The 22990-nt window shown below is 36.4% G+C and overlaps 1 protein-coding gene and 1 long non-coding RNA gene across 2 annotated transcripts in view; one reads left to right on the forward strand and one right to left on the reverse strand.

Annotated features, from left to right (window-relative positions):
- LOC128635642 (alpha-N-acetylgalactosaminide alpha-2,6-sialyltransferase 1-like) overlaps positions 1–2278 on the reverse strand; it is a 289952-nt gene extending 287674 nt beyond the window's left edge. Inside the window, exons 1-3 of the mRNA XM_053688731.1 lie at positions 2235–2278; positions 1489–1724; positions 1255–1397 (exon numbers count right to left, since the gene is read on the reverse strand). Coding sequence (XP_053544706.1) covers positions 1255–1397; positions 1489–1724; positions 2235–2278 — 423 coding nt within the window. The remainder of the gene's footprint in view (positions 1–1254; positions 1398–1488; positions 1725–2234) is intronic.
- Positions 2279–16558: 14280 nt separating this feature from the next.
- Positions 16559–21428, forward strand: LOC128644015 (uncharacterized). The gene is made up of 2 exons (XR_008399909.1): positions 16559–16675; positions 20744–21428. It is a non-coding gene; the product is annotated as an uncharacterized LOC128644015 (long non-coding RNA).
- The last annotated feature ends 1562 nt before the right edge of the window (positions 21429–22990 follow it).

The following is a 22990-nucleotide window of genomic DNA, read 5'->3' on the forward strand; positions in this document are numbered from 1 at the left end:
GGGTACCAAGAAAGCTGAAAAAAAGCCGAAGAGCAGCGAGATCGATGACTGTTAGTTAACAACAGTCCGCTGCTCAGCGCCCCGTACTTGGTGCACGGCTTTTTGACAGCTTTTTTGATAATTTTGGAAAACGTATTCAGGTCTGCGGCCGCAATGTTAGGCGATCTTAGGAGAGCGTATTGGTGCCGTCGAATGCAGGTAAGTTGACGGCTTGATAAATAGAGGCCATAGTTTAACCCTCATTGTGTCAGTAAAATATAAATCAGTGGTTTCACCCTTTTATGCTAGAAGCAAATATAGCAGCTAATTTCAATTTGGACCATGCAGTTCTGTTGCTTTTGGTGTAAAAGGATGAACAGATTGTCATCCTGCAAGATAATAAAAAGCGCCTGCTACCATCTTAAGTAATATGATCCCTTAGGGCTTGAGTGAACATCAGAGAGAGCGGTCTCCTCTTCCTGGCAAAACTAGATCCTCTACCTCACACTTCTGCATGGCAGCAACATGGCTGACACCTCATACTTAGAATCGTTAATTTTATTTAGCCATTTTAAAAATAAAGTTATACTTTTTTAAATGAAAATCATTTTTATAATTTGCTCACAACCCCTCCAAGTAAAGATGAATCCAGCAGTTCTCATTCTCTTGAAACTACTGGACATTACTGTATTGAAGTATTTCTATCTGTGCACTTAGCAAAATACCAAGACAACTGTGATTAGGTTATTGTTAAAGGGACATCATGTGCAATTCAGTGCTTTATTTCTGTTTCATATATTAAAATTCTTTTAAAGGGATATGAAACCCAAACATTTTATTTTGTGGTTCAGACATAACATGCAATTTTTACTTCTATTATCAAATTTGCTTTATGCCCATGGTATTCTTTGTTGAAGAGATACCTAGGTAGGTGTTTGGAGAACTACAAGGCAGGAAATAGTGCTGCCCTCTAGTGCTCTTGTAAATGAATAACATTTTGCAAAACTGCTCTCAGATAGTGCTCCAGACATATCCACACTTCTGAGCTTACATCACTGATTTTCAACATAAGATACCAAGAGAAAGAAAAAAATTTGATAAGATTAGTAAAATAGAAAGTTGCTTAAAACTGTATGCTCTATTTGAATAATGAAATATTTTTTTGGGTATCATGTTCCTTTAATGCTCCTTTAATTACATTTACAAACTTTATAATGGAACATGATCTGGCTTTATCCACTACTGGAGTTCGGATTACTTGTCTCAAGCACTTACGGTCTGTGTGGATGAAGGATCAAGAGAATAGTCTTCCTCAAAATCCCACCGTGGTTCCGCTGTAAAATTGTCCTTCCTCAATGGTCTCTTTGTTACAGTCATTACGCTTCTGCCGCTAAGAGTCTTCGCAAGGATACTGGGACCTGTTGAGGTAACAAAGGGTGGAAGAAAAGGTCTTTTTTTCTGATTATAACATTTCAATGATTGCTATTGTGGGTAACACACTAAGTTTACCATTGAGAAGATTGGATAGACCTAAAGACATCATCTTAGTGTTCACTTTTACATTATGATCTCCAGTTGTGGTTAATTGGTCAGAACGTGTCTTCACCAAAGGTTTGAGAGCTGCTGCTTCTCTATTGAGGTCAGCAAAGCTTTTATAATGATTACTCTCTTCTCCATCCCAGGAAGCTGCTGTAGACATGGACATTTCTGCCTTAAAGTCATCTTTCCTGAGGATATTCTCTTGCCTGCCCAGAAAAAAACAAAGGACAAAAAAAATTCAGCAAAGGATACCAAGAGAATGAAGCGCTTTATGTATAATAATGTTACAAACATTGTTGCATACACTACTGCTCAATATAGTGCTCAAGACATTTGTGCACGCTCCTGTGTCTACGTCAGTATGCCTTTATGAAAAGGAATATCAATCAAACAGGGAGGCGCCACATGTGCGTATCAAACTGCTACACCAAAAAATGGTTCCAAGTAAACAGGGTATTCACATTTGCAGATAGCATCCTGGTGTGCTATTGGAGACATGCTAGTATCTTGCAGTGTACTCGCTCACTGACACCCGGTTGGGCAGGAACTAATGGATCTATGATCGCTTCGATTTCCAACTGCTGTATCAAATGTAGTAGAGTATTCTAGTGGTTGTTATAAAATACATTCATTAAATCAACATTCATATCTTTTTAATAAAAAATAACCCAAAACTAGTATGTAAAGGGGATAATATTAATTCCCCTGTGAAATACGTGACGTGTTTCTCGGCTCTAATAACAGCCGCTTCATTAGGCATCAGTGGGCTGATGAAACGGATGTTATTAGAGCAGTATTTTTGGTGTAGCAGTTTGATACGCACATGTGGCACCTTTCTGTTTGATTGGTATTTTTAGGATGGACAAATAAGAACCCTAGTTGCTTTGCAGACTGAATGTGACGTTCTCCAGGATACTGTGATTTTGGTGGAACATTATTGGGCTTATATCTCCCTTTGTGTTTGCTAATTATCTCTTGCTTCATCATTATTCTTTATTTGTTCATTTTTTGTGATATGCTTACACTTTTTGGGTTGCATTTATTATTATAGCGCCCCCTGGTAGTTTTTTTATGGAAAGGAGCTATGTTTCAATAAAAAAGACCAATAGATTGAAGCAAATTTAATGGGGGGGGGGGGGGGTTCTTAAAGGGACAGTCTAGTCAAAATTAAACTTTCATGACTCAGATAGGGCATGCAGTTTTAAACAACTTTCCAATTTACTTTCATCATCAAATTTTCTTTGCTCTCTTGGTATTCTTTGTTAAAAGCTAAACCTAGGTAGGCTCATATGCAAATTTCGAAGCTCTTGAAGGACGCCTCTTATCTCAGGGCATTTTGACAGTTGTTCACAGCTAGAGGACATTAGTTCATGCGTGCCATATAGATAACATTGTGTTCACGCACGTGGAGTAACCTAGGAGTCAGCACTGATTGGTTAACATGCATGTCTGTCAAAAGAACTAAAACAAGGGGGCAGTCTGCAAAGGCTTAGATACAAGGTGATCACAGAGGTAAAAAGTATATTAATATAACCGTACTGGTTATGAAAAACTGGTAAATTGGTAATAAAGGGATTATCTATCTTTTTAAACAATTATTATTATTATCGGTTATTTCTAGAGCACCAACAAATTCTGCAGCGCTAACAATAACAATTCTGGAGTAGACTGTCCCTTTAAACTAAACACTCTGAATCATGAAAGTTTAATATTGACTTTCACGCCCCTTTAATTGTTTTTGCATAAGCCCCTCACTGCTGCCATATGTATTATTTTATTTAGTGAGGATACTATAGAGGGAAGTCAGTTGTATGGCAGATGGAAAGGTGAGACAAAAGGGCTTTCCTAGACTAGTGCCTTTTGGGGACAAGCTGTATTCAGCTTATAGTTGCTAACAAATCCTTGTAATACCAAAGTAAGTTAAAGGGATATGAAACCTAACATTCTTCTTTTATGATTTAGATAGATAATCTAATTTTATACAAATTTCCAATTTACTGCAGTTATCAAATTTGGTTTGTTCTCTTGTTATCCTTTGTGGCAAAGAAAACCTAGGTAGGCATATGAATAGCAAATCACTACTGGGAGCTAGCTGATGATTTTTGGCTGTACATATATACCTCTTGTGATTCGCTTACCTGATGTGTTCAGCTAGCTCTCAGTAGTGCATTGCTGCTCCTTTAACAAAGGATACTGAGAGATCAAAGAAAATGTGCTAATAGAAGTACAATTGTATGCTCTATCCTAATTATGAAAGAAAAATTATAGGCTTCATGTACCTTTAAGTGGTTGCTGGTGTAATGATGTCATTTCCAAGCCATGGCAGGTCAGCCAGTCAATGAATGGACTTCAGTCATGGCTTCCATAAGTGATAGACCAGTGCAGCCAGAGTTTATATATATTTTGATGTTTTCATCAAGTTTAAAGGGACATGAACATTCAAAAAGGAACTGCTTAAATGTGTTAGAACATGTTACTATTGCTTCAAAATAACTATATCATACCTCCCAACATGTGTGGCTTGGTATGAGGGACTCAGGAGGTTGAAGGGGGCCATCATTGCTTTCTAAGCGGGGGAGAGGGGTGGAGTCACAGGTGGATAGTGGGCGGGGTTACGGTTGTGTCAGTTGTAGCCGCGTCTGGAATGTCTATGGGTGGGGCTAAGGAAAATTCTGCAAATCATATGGCTTTTTTAAAGGGACAGAGCTCAGAATTAGGGGCTGTCCCTATCAAATATAGACAGTTGGGAGGACTGCTATGTGTTTAACCCATACAATGCACAGCTGGGAGCTAGCTAAATACATCTGGTGAACCAATAACAAGAGGCCTATGTGTATAGTTACTAATCACCAGATAGTAGTGTATTGCTGCTGCTGAGTCTACATAGGTATGCTTTTCAACAAAGGATACAAATTATTGTTTTTATTATTATTATTATTACCAAGAGAGCAAATAACATTTGATAATAGAAGTAAACAAAAGTCTCTTAAAATTGTCTGGTCCATGAAGATTTAATTCAGTTAAACCAGATGTGGGTACCTAAGATTATAGACAATCTCTCCCATATTTCTTTTTTTTTTTCTTCTCCAATCTTTATTGATAGTGATGACATAGCTTTATAGTATTTATACAGTTATACATGAGTGACATTGTACTATATTTTTTCTTTGGCATTACACTGTACACTCAGACAAAAATAAGAAAAGAGTCTTTGTATTGGTGCCATCTCTTTTTTCCTTTTAATTCTTCCACGCTCCGTCTTACATGTTTCATTATCTACACAAGTTAACATAACCAAACACACTTTAATATACAATTCTAATTAGAAAGAGAGTATCGTATCACTCAAAGTGCATCGTAAAAGAATTTAATCATACACATATTGTTACCAGTCCCCCGGGTGCCATTTCAGGTTATTTGCCTGACCATAGCGCTCTCATCAAACTTAAAGTGATGGTAAGTTTCAAGCATATGGAAAGCAGCATCTAAAAAATGTTGGAAATAAACCAAACTTTCATTCATCTTGTTTTTAGCTATTAACGTTATTACTGCTGTTCCTTCTAAATCCTTATCTCCGTTAATCCTCCCAGCTCAAACTGAAACATTATAAATAGGTTGTTACATTTCTTATGTGTAAGCCTTCTGTATCATTACGTATTCTAATCACGAGAGGTTCTATATATAAGTCAAACAACAAAGAGGAGAGCAGACATCCCTGTTGTGTGCCCCTTTGAAGAAAGCAAGGTTGTGAGAGTTCCCCATTGACCATTATGGAGGCTTGAGGATTCGAGTATAGGGTTTTGAATGGTTTGTGCAAATGCAGCAAAGATTCCAAATTTGAAAGTGTAAAAAAGAGGAGATCCTATAAAACTCTGTCAAATGCCTTTTCGGCATCTACTAATAAAGCACAGGCCTCTGAAAGTTTATTTTTTTTCTTTATTTTTTTGTAGTTTCCAAAAAGTCTCTTCCCTTCACAAATCCAGTCGGATCTGTGGGAATTGGGTTTGGTAAGATACTAGCTAACCTATTTGCCAAGATTTTTGTTAATAACTTGTAGTCCATATTCATTAGGGAGATAGGACAATAAGATTCTGGAGTGAGGGGATTTCTGCCTGATTTAAGAATAACACTAATGTGAGCCTCTGTAAAGTGCTGTGAAAGTGTGACCTTGCCTTTCATTATCCTTTTTCTAATGGTAGGTCACCACTAATAGCTCTTAATACATCTTGCTCAATGATGTTTTTTTTTTAATGTTTGCATTTATAAGATATTTTGGGGATCGTGTCTGATTGACAGAGTGGCTGTTTGCGAGAAGGATCATATTGTTTGATACAAGTTTTGGTAGTAGTCTCTAAATATGTTTTGGATGTCTGCATTAGTAGCATACATTTTCTTTGTAGTTAATTGCTCTGTTAGTATTAACACCATTTAATAGTTTGGTAAGTTTAGCCAGGAGTTTCCCAGTTTTATTGCCATATCTGTATAGTTTTGCTTTAAGGGTATTTAAGGTTCCAATTTATTCCTGCATAAAAGCTATGAGTTTTTTTGCATTTTTATAATTATTTCTAGTGTGTTTATTGGGACTCTGAAGGTATTTATTTTTGGATCTTCTAATTGTTGGGATAATTGCTCTTTGTTTTACAAGGTAACTACCCTTCTCAACACAGTTTTCCCCTTTTCCCAGTAGAGCATTGCATTATCGTGGTGTTTCTGGTTTGTGGACTTGTATGAATACCATTCCCTGACCAGATATCTTTGAAAATTTAGGTCACGGTAAAGGTATTTTTGGAAGGAGCACATACAGGTTTTGTGCTCCTCAGGTTTAGTGTTAATTTGAAGTATTATTATTGCGTGGTCTGAAATAGTGACTGGTTCTATATCAGTTATTTTTGCGCCTAACAATTTAGAAATCACGAAAAAGTCTATGAAGGAAAAATGTGTCTTTCGGATGTGTGATGCAAGAATAATCTTTTACATTAGAGATTTTATCCCTCCAAATATCTGTCAGTTCTAGAGTGTTTTAGTTTAGAAAGCAGCTTTTATCCCCTTTTTGTGTTATCTGGGTAAGTAATTTGTTGGGCAGGGTTTTTTAATCTTTCTATCGGGACTTGCGGGATGATATTAAAGTCACCAGTAAGTATGTTGTTAGAATCTACTATACTCATTAACAGCGCAGAAGGAATTCCAGAATTCCTTTTAGTGGGTATGTGGTCTGTAGACCCCCTATAGTCAACCAGCGACTGTCTAGTTGTCTTTGTAACACAAAGAACCTTCCCTCTGGGTCTAAGATCATCTGTATAATTTTGTAGTTTACTTCTTCCACCCAACCTTGATTTAATATTTTCTGTTCTGTGCTATTTAGGTGTGTTTCTTACAGGATTGCTATATCTGCTTTTTTATTTTTAAGATATTTTAGGATCACATTTAGTTTTATGGGTGACGTAATGCCACCGACATTCCACTAGATGACTCACATGATTAAATCTTTAACGTTTAAACAGTGGGCGGGATTAGTCAGGCTTTGTTTCTTGTATGTGTCTCTTGTTTGAGTTTTAAGAACAATAGAAATATGGATCTGTGAACCTTTGGTTATGGTCTATGAATCTCTGTTCTAAGAGTGTGTTATTTATTTGGCACCCCGGGTTGTAGCCAATGATTGGTTTCAATGGAAGATTAATATAACTGTGTGTTAAAACCAAACAAATAACAGAAAATGTTACAAGATATTTCTTCTATATGCAATGTCAGTAACAGGTAAAGCAAAACAGTGGAAAGTGCAGCCATTATAACTATTAGTACTGAACTATGTAAATCCCAAGCCGCCCCCCATTTGAAAAGGATATTGAACTTAAAGGGACATTATACACTCATTTTTTCTTTGCATAAATGTTTTGTAGATAATCTATTTATATAGCCCATAAAGTTTTTTTTTTAATTAATGTATAGTTTTGCTTATTTTTAAATAACATTGCTCTGATTTTCAGACTCCTAACCAAGCCCCAAAGTTTTATGTGAATACGCTCGACTACCTACTCCAGCTTGCTCCTGTTTGTGTAAAGGGTCTTTTCATATGCAAAAGAAGGGGGAGGGGGGGGGGAGTGTCTTATTTGCCACTTGCAGTGGGCTTTCCAGCTACCTTTTCAACAGAGCCAAAGTGACAGCTTCTAAGTAAGTTTTTAAACAGTTTTATACTGGATTTTTATATCAGTATCTGTGCATATTATTCTTTATAGTAGTGTCTATTACATGCAGTTATATGAAAATGAGTGTATACTGTCCCTTTAAGTGAGTGTGATCTCCCAGTAAGAGGAGACCTTGAACAGTCTCCAATTAGTTCCATTTATCTAAGTATATAAGGCTCTTAGTAAATATCTGGACCATAGTCTTCTGCTTCCTCTAATTGTGTATCTTCCTCTAGTGCGAGTCATGAAGATTCTTGGTTATTGAGAAACACTTGAAGATGTTAAGAAAAATCTTATGAGGTTTTCTAGTTTGAGACTAGCTGGATATAATAAAGTCACCGATTCTCCCTTTTCTGTAATTTTTTTGCAGTATGGAGAGAATTTGCGTCTCTTTTTGCTACTTCTGCAGAATAGTCTTGGAAAAAATAAAGCTTATATTCTTCAAAGGTAAGGTCTGAAATTTGTCTGTAGGCCCTTATTATCATGATTTTATCCGTGAAGTTCAAATAGTGGATCATGACTTGCGCAGCCCTTGAAGTTTCACTGAGGCTCTGGCCTCCTATTCTGTGTGCTTTCGCAGCTGTACAGGGTAGGCTTGATTGTGGGGTATGCAACGACTTTGGCAGGATGGTTTCAGCAAATTCCATCAAGGAAGCACTGGAAAACTATTCTGGCAGTCAAACTACTCTGATGTTATTGCACCTTGACCTATTTTCCAAATCATCTAATTTTGCTTGGAGATGGGATATGTTTACTGATGTTTCTTTATGTCTGAGCTCTCCTTCTGCCAGTTTCTGCTCTACATGTGTCAGTCATGACGAGAAGCTCTTAAAATCTGAAAAATGTGCGTTCATTCCCAATTGTAGTTGGTCAATTTTTGCCAGGAATAGTGGTGACAGTTGGGAGACAATTGAATGAGTCTCTTGAGTAGAAACACCTGTATGATCTATTGAATTAGCAGGAATAGGGTGTATTTCTGCTTGGTGCTATCAGACATTTGCAATTCGTTCGGGCTAATTTAATTTTCGGACGAATTTTGGCTAATTCGGAGATTCGGGTCAATCCAAATTTCCGAATCAGCAACATAACGAAAATACCAAAAAAATACAGAAAACTAATAAATTAGTTATCAAATTTTCGGATCCATTCATTATTTCGGATCCATTCTTTATTCATATTCATCATTATTCATTCTAATCTAAACCGCTGCCCCCGCAAATCGCCAACACTAAATAAACCTATTAACCTCTAAACCTCCATTCCCCCCACATCACCAACACTAAATAAGCCTATTAAACTCTAAACCGCCGTCCCCCCATATCGCCAACACAAAATAAACCTATTAACCCCTAAACCGCCTTCCCCCCACATCGCAAACACCAGATAAACATATTAATATATATATAATATATATATTTAACATATAAATAAACCTAACATTTCTTAAAAATAATAAAACCTAACATTACTAAAAAATAAATAAACCTAACATTACTAAAAAATAATAAAACCTAATACAGATATAATATCAAACATAGAAGTTAAAGAACATTTGGGTAACAGTGATCATAACATGGTCACATTTGAAATCTCTTTTCATATGCAGTGTTTTAAAGGCTTAACTAACACTTTTAATTTCAAGAAAGCAAAATTCAACGACTTAAGGAAATCATTAAATAATATAAATTGGGACAATGTATTTTCTAATAAAAATACAGAGGATAAATGGATAATATTTAAACATTTGTTAAATAAATATACATATCAATACATACCATATGGTTATAAAAATAAAAATAAAAAAACTAAGCCGTTATGGTTAAATAAAAATGTGTTAAAAGAAATTAGGAAAAAACTTAGGGCATTTAAATTATTAAAAGAAAATAGTACAGACTCAGCATACAATATTTATAAGGAATGTAACAAAGCATGCAAAAAAGAAATCAAATTAGCCAAAATTGAAAATGAAAAATTAATTGCCAAGGATTCTAAGTCTGACCCTAAAAGGTTCTTTAAGTACATAAATAGCAAAAAATCTAAGAAGGATAATATAGGTACATTAAAATGTGTGGAGGGTAGCATGATAAATAATGACAGGGAGAAGGCTGAGGTACTAAACCAGTTTTATTCTACAGTATACACAAGAGAGGAACCATTGAATGATACTTTGGAACATAATAGAACATGCCAGTCCATACCACTAACTGGGTTTTGTTTAGAGGATATCAGGAAAAAACTAAAAAATATTAAGGTAAATAAAACTCCAGGCCCAGATGGAATACACCCAAGGGTGTTAAGTGAACTTAGCACTGTTATAGACAAACCTTTAATCTTAATTTTTCAAGACTCATTATCCTCAGGCATGGTACCCCAGGATTGGCGTAAAGCTGATGTGGTGCCACTCTTCAAAAAGGGAAGCAGGGATGATCCAGGAAGCTATAGACCAGTTAGTCTGACATCAATAGTGGGGACGATATTTGAAGGGATTATAAGGGATTATATTGATGAGCATATTCGTGTAAACAAGATTATGAGTTCTAATCAGCATGGCTTTAGGAGAAATAGATCATGTCAAACTAATCTAATTAGATTCTACGAGGAAGTAAGTAAAAATATAGATAAAAGGGAATCAGTTGATGTGATATACTTAGATTTTGCAAAGGCATTTGATACAGTGCCACATGAGAGATTAATGCACAAAATTAAGGGACTGGGAATAGCTGAAAATGTTAGCTCATGGATAAATAACTGGATAAAAGATAGGAAGCAACGAGTAGCAGTAAATGGATCATACTCAGATTGGACAAAGGTAATCAGTGGCGTCCCCCAGGGATCAGTACTGGGCCCTGTTCTTTTTAATATTTTTATAAATGACTTGGAGCAAGGATTAAATAGCGACATCTCTATTTTTGCAGATGATACTAAGTTAAGTAAGGTCATTAGGTCAGAGCAGGATGAACTCTCTTTGCAAAGGGATTTGCTAAAATTAGAACTATGGGCAAGTGAATGGAAAATGAGATTTAATACGGAAAAATGTAAGGTTCTACATTTTGGAAGTAAAAATAAGCAGGCTATGTATTTTTTAAATGGGACAAGACTTAGCCAAACACAGGAGGAAAGGGATTTGGGAGTAGTAATAGATAACAAGCTAAAGATGAGTGCACAATGCAGGGCAGCGGCTTCAAAGGCTAATAAGATACTAGCGTGTATTAAAAGAGGCATTGATTCAAGGGAGGAAAGCATAATTCTGTCATTATATAAAGCCCTGGTAAGACCTCACCTTGAGTTTGGAGTGCAGTTCTGGGGACCGATTGCTAAAAAAGATATTGCAGAACTAGAAAAAGTTCAGAGAAGGGCCACAAAGCTAATAAGGGGATTGGAGAAATTAACCTATGAGGAGAGGCTATCCAAACTGGGTCTGTTCTCTTTAGAAAAAAGGCGCTTGAGAGGTGACATGATTACTTTATATAAATATATTCAAGGCCCATATACAGAGATGGCAGAAGCTCTTTTTATTCCAAGAAAATTGGTTCTGACAAGAGGTCATAATTTAAGGTTGGAGGAAAGGAGATTTAATCTCCTGCAACGGAAACGTTTTTTCACTGTAAGAGCAATAAAATTGTGGAACTCATTACCAAAGGAGGTAGTGAATGCCAATACCATAGATACATTTAAAAATAGTCTGGATAAATTTCTGTATATAAACAAAATTCATGGATATGATTGCTAGTATTAAATGGGTCACATTTTAATGGGGTTATTTAAGCTTAACTGGAGCTTTTTGTAAGTATTTTAGATTTGTATAGGTTGAACTCGATGGACTTCAGTCTTTTTTTCAACCTTATCTACTATGTTACTATGTAACATTACAAAAAAATAATAAAACCTAACATTACTAAAAATAAATAAACCTAACATTACTAAAAAATAAATAAACCTAACATTACTAAAAAATAATAAAACCTAACATTACAAAAAAATAAAAAAACTACCATTACAAAAAATAACAAACAAAAAAAATCTATAAATAAACTACTAATAGCCCTTAAAAGGATCTTTTGTAGGGCATTGCCTCTTTTGCCAATAAAATAAACCAAATACCCCCTAACATTATAACCCCCCACCCCCCAAAAATAAAAAAAAAACTAACTAAAAAAAGCCTAATCTACCCATTGCCCCAAAAAGGGCATTTGTATGGCTATTGACCTTAAAAGGACATTCAGCTCTTTTTCAGGCCACAAAAAATAAAAAAGCCCTAATCTTAAAAAAAACAAAAAAAATCTCCAAAAAAAAATAACACTAACCCCAAAATCGGTACTCACTATTGCTGAAGTCTGGCAAAACATCTTCATCCAGGCGGCCCCATCTTCATCCATCGCGGGTCCATCTTCTATCTTCATGGCGGAGACGTGGAGCAGCCGGTGGATGCGTGGAAGCGGAGGTCCTCTTCATGTGATCGTTTGCCGCACACTGAAGATTAAATGCAAGGTACCCCTTTTATATAGGGGTACCCTTGTATTCCTATTGGCTGACAAATTCAAATCCGATTTTGGGGTTAGTGTTTTTTTGTTTGTTTTTTGGGGTGTTTTTTTTTTTTTTAAAGATTAGGGCTTTTTTTCATGGGCTTAAAAAGAGCTGAATGCATGGCCCATAGAAATGCCCTTTCCGGGCAATGGGTAGATTGGGGGGGTTAGTTAGGTATTTTTATTTTGGGGGGTTAGGGGTTGTAATGTTAGTGGGTATTTGGTTTATTTTATTGGCAGAAGAGCTGTTAACTTTAGGACAATGCTGTACAAAAAGCCCCTTTAAAGGCTATTGGTAGTTTATTTATAGATTAGGGTTCTTTTTTATTTGGGGGTGTTTTTTTATTTTTAAACGGGGGTATTAGAATAAGAATAATTTTTATTACTTTGGATGATTTTATTTGTTAATTTTTGTAATGGTAGTTTTTTATTTTTTGTAATTTTTGTGTTTATTATGTTTTGTAATTGTAGTTTTTATTTTTTTGCAATGGTAGGCTTTATTACTTTTAGTAATGTTATTATTTTTATTTTTCTTATTATTATTTTTTTAAACAAGTAATGTTAGGTTTTTATTTTTAGTTTTAGCTTAGGTTTTATTTTTGTTTCACAGGTAAGTTTGTATTTATTTTAACTATGTAGTTAGTAATATTGTACCTTTAATTATGCTGGACAGATAGTTCAGCATGCTAAGGCACTGTGGCTGAGCTTTGTAACAACCCAAGGGTTGCAGGTTCGATCACTGGCGATTTCCACTCAGCCTTTCATCCTTCTGAGGTCGATAAAATGAGCAGCGCCTTGAGACCCTTACGGGTGATTAGATGTGCTTTACAAGTACCTAATACACATGTTAGGTTTAGGGGTTAATATTTTAATTTAGGTAGTTGCGATATGGGGGAATGGTGGTTTAGAGGTTAATATGTTTATTTAATGTTGGCGATGTGGGGGGAAGGCGGTTTAGGTGTTAAAACTTTAACTAGGTATTTGCGATGTGGGGGGATGGCGGATTAGGGGTTAATTCATTTTATTAGTGATTGCGATGTGGTGGGACGGCGGTTTAGGGGGTTAATAGCTTTATTTAGTGTTGGTGATGTGAGGGGGTGGCGGTTTAGAGGTTAATAGGTTTATTTAGTGTTGGCGATGTGGGGGGATGGCGGTTTAGGGGTTAATAGCTTTATTTAGTGTTGGCAATTTGGGCGGACGGCAGTTTAGAGGTTAATGGATTTATTTACTGTTGTCGATGTTGGCGTACGGCGGTTTAGAGGTTAATAGCTTTATTTAGTGTTGGCAATGTGGGGGGACGGCGTTTTAGAGGTCAATAGATTTATTTAGTGTTGGCAATGTGGGGGTATGGTGGTTTAGATAGAACGAGTAATGAATATGATTAAAGAATTGATCCGAAATAACGAATGGATCCGAAAAACGATTTAACTTAACATAACGAATATGCCGAAAACTAATTTATTTAACTAATGAAAACGAAACTAAACACATTTTTTCAGTGTGCACATGTCTACTACCTATCAGCCAGAATATGAGTTTTGCGTTATGGCTGGCTCGCTACTAACTTGCAAGTTATTTCCCCCACTCACCTTTAATAGCGCTGTTATTACAGGTTTGCAAAAAAACGATGTTTGCAGGCAATATGGCAGCATTGTGCTCCATACCGCACATAAATACCAGCTGTGCTTTGAGCTGGTTTTACGTGCTCGTGCACGATTTCCCCATAGACATCAATGGGGAGAGCCGGCTTAAAAAAAAGCCTAACACCTGCAATAAAGCAGCGTAAATCTCCATAACGCAGCCCTATTGATGTCTAAAGGGAAAGAAAATGTATGTTTAAACCTAACACCCTAACATAAACCCCGAGTCTAAACACCCCTAATCTGCTGCCCCTGACATCGTCGACACCTAAATTACACTTATTAACCCCTAATCTGCCGCCCCCAATGTCGCTGACACCTACATTACACTTATTAACCCCTAATCTGCTGCCCCTGACATTGCCAACACCTACATTACACTTATTAACCCCTAACCTGCCGCCCCCGACACCGCCGCCGCCACTATACTAAAGTTATTAACCCCTAAACCTCTGGCCTCCCACATCACTAACACTAAATAAATATATTAACCTCTAACCCTAACCCTAAGTCTAACCCTAACACCCCTAACTTTAATATAATTAAAATAAATCTAAATAAAAATTACTATTATTACCTAAATAATTCCTATTTAAGACTTAATACTTACCTGTAAAATAAACCCTAAGCTAGCTACAATATAACTAATAGTTACATTGTAGCTATCTTAGGTTTTATTTTTATTTCACAGCTAAGTTTGTATTTATTTTAACTAGGTAGACTAGTTAGTAAATAGTTATTGACCATTTACTAGCTACCTAATTAAAATAAATACAAATTTATCGGTAAAATAAAACTAACCTGAGTTACACTAACACCTAACATTACACTACAATTAAATAAATTAAATTAAAAAAATACATTTATCTAAATTACAAAAAATTATAAACACTAAATTACACAAAATAAAAAAATAAATTATCAAAAATAAAAATGAATTACTCCTAATCTAATAGCCCTATCAAAATAAAAAAGCCCCCCCCAAAATAAAAAAAAAACCTAGCCTACACTAAACTGCCAATAGCCCTTAAAAGGGCTGTTTGCGGGGCATTGCCCCAAAGAAATCAGCTCTTTTAACTGTAAAAAAATACAAACAATCCCCCAACAGTAAAGCCCACCACCCACACAACCAACCCCCCCAAATAAAAACCTACCTAAAAAACCTAAGCTCCCCATTGCCCTGAAAAGGGCATTCAGATGGGCATTGCCCATAAAAGGGCATTTAGCTCTTTTACGGTACCCAAAGTCCCTAATCTAAAAATAAAACCCACCCAATAAACCCTTAAAAAAACCTAACACTAACCAACGAAGATCCACTTACAGTTTTTGAAGACCGGACATCCATCCCCATCCAGCCAGGAGAAGTCTTCATCCAGACGGCATCTTCTATCTTCATCCTTCCGATGAGGAGCGGCTCAATCTTCAAGACATCCGGTGCAGAGCATCCTCTTCATACGTTCCCAGCAGTACACTGAAGGTTCCCTTTAAGGGAAGTCATCCAAGATGGCGTCCCTTGAATTCCGATTGACTGATAGAATTCTATCAGCCAATAGGAATTAAAGGGTAAAAAATCCTATTGGCTGATGCAATCAGCCAATAGGATTGAGCTTTAATCCTATTGGCTGATCCAATCAGACAATATGATTGAGCTCGCATTCTATTGGCTGATTGGAACAGTAGGTTGCGGCGATCTTAAAGACAGCAGATTAGGGGTTAATAAGTGTATGTAGGTGACAACGACATTGGGGGCGACAGATTAGGGGTTAATAATATTTAACTAGTTTTTACGATGCGGGAGTGTGGCGGTTTAGGGGTTAATATGTTTATTATAGTAGTGGCAATTTCCGGGGTGGCAGATTAGGGGTTAATAATTTTATTTTAGTGTTTGCAATGCGGGAGGGCCTCGGTTTAGGGGTTAATAGGTAGTTTATGGGTGTTAGTGTACTTTGTAGCACTTTAGTTATGAGTTTTATGGTACTGCTTTGCTTAAACTTAAAACTCATAACTACTAACTTTCATGTGGCGGTACCGCTCACTTTTTGGCCGGACAGGCAAACTCGTAATACCGGCGCTATGGAAGTCCCATTAAAAAAGGACTTTTTGAAAGGTGCAGGTTACGTTGTGTGACGGCCAAAAAAGTGTGCGGTACACCTATACCTACAAGACTCGTAATAGCAGCGGGAGTGAAAAAGCAACGTTATACTCATAACGCAAAACTCGTAATCTAGCCGTAAGTCTTTTTTCCATTTTTTCTGTCTGCCAGACATTTTCTCAGTTTGTTTATTATATATGGTATAGTAGTTTTGCATTTAATATTGACAACTGTTTTGGTTTTTCTGTAGCGTATTAAACAAAATATATTTAGCACAGAAAGTAAGAGAAGTCTAAGGTAATTCACAGTCTTTAACATTAAATGTTTTGGAGACTATGATTTATAGACGGGGGGAATGGGAAAGAGACGTCTAGCAGCTCATGTTGGTCATGACAAATCTCCTGTAGATCTCCTGTAGTTCTGTGTAAAAAAATACATTTCAGCTGTTGCTCAGCTGCAGATAATTTTTTTTAAAAAAGATGAAGAAATGAACAGCAGCCAATCAGCATCAACAGTGCTGGGGTCATTAACTCTTTTACTGTGATCTCATGAGATTTGACTTAACTCTCATGAGATTTCATAGTAAACTTCCTTACACTGAACAGGGAAATAACATGAGAGTGCACAAGGCTCATCCCTTCGGCTGTCCCGGGACAGACATACTGATTTGCTGCTTAGAAGTCCTTTACAATGGGATGTGGCTACTGAGGAATTTTTGAGGTAAAATATCTTTCTTTTTTAGATAAAGATGTTCAGGTGATATTTTCTAGTCAGCTTTTTACAGCTATGCTGCATCACTTTCAAATGTTTCAACATTTGGTTATTATGGCCCTTTAATTGTGCAGGTTTTTTAGTAATTGTTATGTACGTTATCTTTAAAGTAATTTAAAGACATATTTAGCTTGCTGTTCCGTTAAAAAATACACTTCAAAACAGAGCCTTGGCGAATGGAAATTTAATGGTGGCGGGTGAAAGTTAGTTAGTGAATGTAGTGTTAAGTCTGAAGTCTGGTAGCATGTTGTAAATAGCAAAGTTGTCGCATTGTATTTACAGAATGTACATTCCTATTGCACCACTGACAAACACACATTCAAAGCTAAGTCTAAAGCAGGGATGTGGAACCTTGGCACTCCTGTTTCAGAACTACATTACCCATAATGCTTAGGCACTCTGAAGTCCAGTAGAGCATCATGGGAAATGTAATTCTGAAACATTTGGAGGGCCATCCCTGATCTAAAGGGATATTATTTAGCCATGAACATGCAAGGATATGTTAATCCTCTAGGGTTGTAGGGACCCCATTAATGCTTAGACTGTTACTTCTGAGAGGGTAAACGGGGCATAGAGAGAGACTGCAGAGAAAAAGTGGAGTTAGCCAAAAGTCGTGCAAAAAAATCTCCAGGTCTATGACCGTCTATGACCTTCAGCATTCTCTCAGTTCAACAACTTTCTTTTTCTATCCAGCTGTTGTCTTCCCCAGAACTGCTAAGCACTTTTTTTTTTATTTTATTTATTACTGTATGTAGCATTATTTAATTTGTTATGGTATAAAATAAAAACAATACAGGTGACCCTCGTTTTACAACGGTTCAATTTACACCGTTTCAGAATAACAACCTTTTTTTCCAGTCATGTGACTGCTATTGAAGCATTGAGAAGCAGTGCATTTATTAAAATAGCCAGTAGGTGGAGCTGTCCGCTTGTGTTGCAGCAAAGCCAAGCAAGCTGAAATTAATCAGTTTAACCAGACCTGAGCTATCAAGCAGATTTCAAAGGAACAAGATCTTCCTGTCTATAAATCAGTCCAGATTGGAATGCATAGAAAGAACTGTTTGCAGAAAAATGCAAGTGAAGTCTGTGTTTTGTGATTATTTTATTAGGTTTATAATTTTGTTTAGCAAATGTTTTTGTTCATTTAACTTTGTTTAATTATATATTCAGTGTTGTGTGATTATTTTATTAGGTTTATAATGCTGTTTAGCATTTAAAGTCTTCATTTCTAAGCTTTAAAAATAATGTATTAGATGTTACTTATGACAGTTTTGAGAGGGGCCTGGAACCTAACTCCCTCACTTCCCATTGACTTACATTATAAACTGGGTTTCAATTTACAACGGTTTCGATTTACAACCATTCCTTCTGGAACCTAACCCCGGCGTAAACTGAGGGCTACTTGTATTACAAAATGTTTCACAATGGCTAAACATATGCAAAAAGGGGGTTAAAGGGACACTGAACCCAATTTTTTTCTTTCGTGATTCAGCTAGAGCAGCAATTTTAAGCAACTTTCTAATTTACTCCTATTATCAATTTTTCTTCGTTCTCTTGCTATATTTATTTGAAAAAGAAGGCATCTAAGCTTTTTTTTTTGGATTCAGAACTCTGGAAAGCACTTTTTTATTGGTGGATGAATACATCCACCAATCAGCAAGGACAACCCAGGTTGTTCACCAAAAATGGGCCGGCATCTAAACTTACATTCTTGCATTTCAAATAAAGATACCAAGAGAATGAAGAACATTTTATAATAGGAATAAATTAGAAAGATGCTTAAAATTTCATGCTCAATCTGAATCACGAAAGAAAAAAATTGGGTTCAGTGTCCCTTTAAGTAGTGGGTGTTGTGTGGGGGGGATTAGAAGTGGCGAGTAACATTTTTTCCTGGCTAATAGCTTAATTTAATTATATACAAAATAGCAAATCCTGTTATTGCCCAAGAGAGCAGTAAGTAAACTTGTTAAAGTTAAAAGGATATGAAACCCAGAAATGTTGTTTTGTGATTCAGACAGAACAGACCATTATAAAAAAAAGTTTCTAGCTTCATTCCCATGATATTCTGCGTTGAAGCTACTTAGGTAGCATCTGGAGCACTATATAGCAGGAAATAGTGCTGCCATATAGTGCTCTTGCAAACAGATAGCATTCTTGCACAACTGCTGCCATATAGTGCTCCACAAATAGGCCGACTCCTAAGCATAAGTACCTGCTTTTCAACAAAAGATACTAAAAGAACGAAGAGAATGTTAAAATACAAGTAAATTAGAAAGTGGAGAAAAAAATTATCAAAAATACAAGTTACCTGCATTCATTACTTCATCTATATATCCGGCACCAAAAATAGCTAAATGCTGCCACCTGTGGCCATTATAGGCATTGCTTTAGCAAATGAATGGTGAATTCTAAAATGTTACCTATAGCTACTGCTTTGGAACACTGATACATAAATGCTTAGGTAGGTTTAAGGCAGACATCCTCAGACTTGACCCTCCAGAGGTCATGGGAAATGTAGTTCCAAAACCTCTGGAGGGCCAAGTTTAAGGATGTGTGGTTTAAGGAGAAAGGAACTGTATAATGTTCCTCTCTAAACCTCATTACACAGGGCAATATTCAGTGATATTATGTGAAAGGCTTTTAAGCTAGAGCTGTAGTTAGAGCAACTTTAGCCCTATACCCCTAAAGATGGTGCAAGCCCTTCCCCCTTTTAAAGTGTCATTAAACACTAATTGCTATATGCAATTATGTATTCAAAGCAAAGCCTGAGAATAATATGCAGATGATTTTTTATTATTATAATAGTTGTTTAACTACTGAAGACATACATATAAAAAGTTAGTTTGTATAAGGTAATTGACACCTCCATATCAAAACCTAGATTTTCTTATCTGATCTATTCTGCTGAGGACAATTAGAGACACATTAAAGTGGCTTTGAGTAATATGGAAATGCTAAACTAACTATATTTAGTCTTCATTGGCTACATAAAAGGAGAGAAGCCAAATATACTGATGGAACTTTTCAAGAAGCCTTTCCCTGGACTGGAAATCAAGACAGGTTTAAAGGGACATTGTACACTAGATTTTTCTTTGCATAAATGTATTGTAGATGATCCATTTATATAGCCCATCTGGGAGGCTGTTTGTACAGATGTATAGTTTTGCGTATTTCTAAATAATATTGTGCTGATGTTTAGACTCCTAACCAAGCCCCAAAGTTTTAGATGTATACAGATGTCATCTGTCTTTTCATATGCAGGAGAGGGGGTATAGTGTCTGCTCTTCTTGATTCCCCAATCCCTTTCAGTAGGTGTCCCAACCTAACCTCATCAACAGTGCTAAAACTGGGAGCTTCTAAGTAATTTTTTAAAAGGTTTCATACAGGATTTGATTCAGTATGTGTGTATATTCTTGCTTATAGCAGTGTCTATTACATGCAGTTATATGAAAATTGGTGTATACTATATATGCAGATTTTTTGCCACACAGTGCTTTATTGCTGATAGATGCTATCTGTATACAAAACACATTTCATGTCCCTTGAAATGAACATGAAACCCATATTTTTCTTTCATGATTCAGATAGAGCATGACATTTTAAACAACTTAATTTCATTTTGAACAACCAATATATTTATATTATTTCCTATTATTTTACTTCTCTTCTCTAATTCTGTTTGTTCTCTTGGTATTAATTTTTTTTTTAAATCACACCTAGGTCGACTCACGAGCAAAATCATATGTTCTACCTAAATTCTGAAATAAAAAAATTGGGTTTCATGTTCCTTTAACTATATATTTCTGGATGATAGAGTGAGCCAAATTAGGATATTACTAAATGTGAATTTTATTTACTGTTAAAATTTACATTATACATTTCAAGCATTAAATTCAAATTCCTAAACACACTGCTACTGAAAATCTCAGATACAAAGTACAAAGGGAATAAAACTATCTATGTATTTATTACACTGTATATACTTAATAGCTATGATATGTAAAATCTGTCTTACAGAGCCAGTGAGCGTCAGCAGCTGTGGAGGGGGGTGAAGAATGCGCCATGACTTTACCTTACTCAGTCCACGGAACACCTGACACTCTGCCCATAAGTTCCTGTTCTCTGTATAGAGCTCTGCACTATGTTTTCATCGACAATTTTATCACATCTGTAATATCATGGCTGCCACAATATCGCAGTCACCATTTAATGGGCAAAATGTCACCAACAACACAACATGGCTGCATTAATGTCGCACGCAACATAGCTGCCAGGGGGCAAACTCAGGTTAACCCACTTGGATGCCAGAAAGGGCTTCAAAATATTGTAAAGAAAAATGCAGCAGCCTTTTCTGGTATCCAACGGGTCAACTCTAACGGCCGACTACCACAGTATAGCCAGATGCATCTGTCATTGTGATTGTTTACCACAACATTCTCTAACAAAAATGTCATGAGCCGCAAGAGGGGTCTACATCCAAAATGATGCCCACAAGAGACTGGGAACAGACCATTGGTGAGGGGATGAACAAAGCGTTAGATGTGTTTGGTGATTTCTCTGAGCATAATATAAACAGATTCTCTTCTCATCCACAAACCTCTGCTGTTTCAGCAGTTAAAGGGTGTTTAAAAAAAATACAGTAGCAGCAACTGCTGTAAAAAATGCCAAAACAATCAAATTAAAGGGACACTGTACTGTAAAATGTGTTTCATTTTTGTATATGAAGTACCAGTTTTTCCCTATGAAACTATCCCTCCTCACATGGCATTTCTGCAAGGGACACAGCAGTTTTCAGTGTAGGTGGTGGTTTTATCAGCTAAAGTCAGCTATTTCAAATGCCAAAATAGAAATAAAGGAGCAGTTTGACAACAAATGAATACACTCCAGCAAATAAAATTTAAAACACGTTAAAGGGACAGTGTACTGAACACAATTAAACTGCATCTTTCTACAACCACATTCAGAATGTGCCATACAACCATAATGGCGTATACGAGCCCTCCCCTGTGTGTAATTAGACACAAACACATCACTACTGCTCTTTAACATTAATCCTGTGTACTTTACTTATTTCACAGCACTGCCCCTTTAAACATAATATTTTCTGTCACGCATACAGTCCTGGATGAAAGTGTTTAGCAGCCCTAGGCAAGCTGCCCAGTGTTTTACCTTACTGAGTACGCTGCTACCTCACATAGCGACACCGCACCTCATATATAGACACATAAGCACAAGCGGTTCATCAGGAGGGTCAGTGACAGTGAATTGGTTTTCAGACAAATAAAAGGTACATGAAACCCAATCTCTCATGACAGATTCAGACAGAACAGGAAATTTAAATCATCTTTCCATAAGGGATTAAAGGCCCAAGACAGAGATTTAACAGTGTAGCGCTATCACAAACCTAAAATCAGAACATTAAATAATTACAAGGAAACCAAGATTGGAGAGAGGATCACATAGGTTACGTTTACACTTCACAACAACATTTAAAGGGACACTCAATCAAAATTAAACTTTCATTATTCAGATAGAACATGCCATTTTAAACAACTTTCCAATTTACTTCCATTAACTAAATGTGCACAGTCTTTATATATTTAAACTGTTTGAGTCACCAGCTCCTACTGAGCATGTGCAAGAATAAGTGTGTATGCATTTGTGAATGGCTGATGGCTGTCACATGGTATGTGTATGCATTTGTGAATGGCTGATGGCTGTCACATGGTACAGGGGGAGTGGAAAAAGACATAACTTTGAAAATTGTCAGAAAAAAATTCAACTACTCATTTGTAGTTTAGACTAAGTGCTATTGCATTGTCTTGTTATCTTGCATTTGTTGATTATGCAAATATACTGTGTTGACTGGTCCTTTAACCAACTTTACAAAAGCCAGCAACAAGACTGCACTATTACAACCGCCCTCCCTACAGCAGGCCTCCTAGAATAGCGCAGCAAACAAGCACCATTGAAAGGCCAACAATGTACAGGGTCCTTGTCTATTGATTCAAAAATGTTCTCCCCTGTAAATTGATTCTAATGATCCATTTTACCTGATGGAGTTTATTAAATTGTTTGTATTTTGGCATTTGAAATAGCTGATTTAGCCTGTGGAATCCCAGGATACGCAGAAAGATTCTATACTGGAGTCTATGCTATTGACAAGCCTAATTAAACACATCCAGCAGAAGAAATTACACTCCCAGTGGGGTGCGGGATAGTTAAAGGGACATGAAACACAAATTTTTCCTTTCATGATTTACA

Source organism: Bombina bombina, chromosome 1, assembly GCF_027579735.1.
Source record: "Bombina bombina isolate aBomBom1 chromosome 1, aBomBom1.pri, whole genome shotgun sequence".
Classification (NCBI taxonomy): domain Eukaryota; kingdom Metazoa; phylum Chordata; class Amphibia; order Anura; family Bombinatoridae; genus Bombina; species Bombina bombina.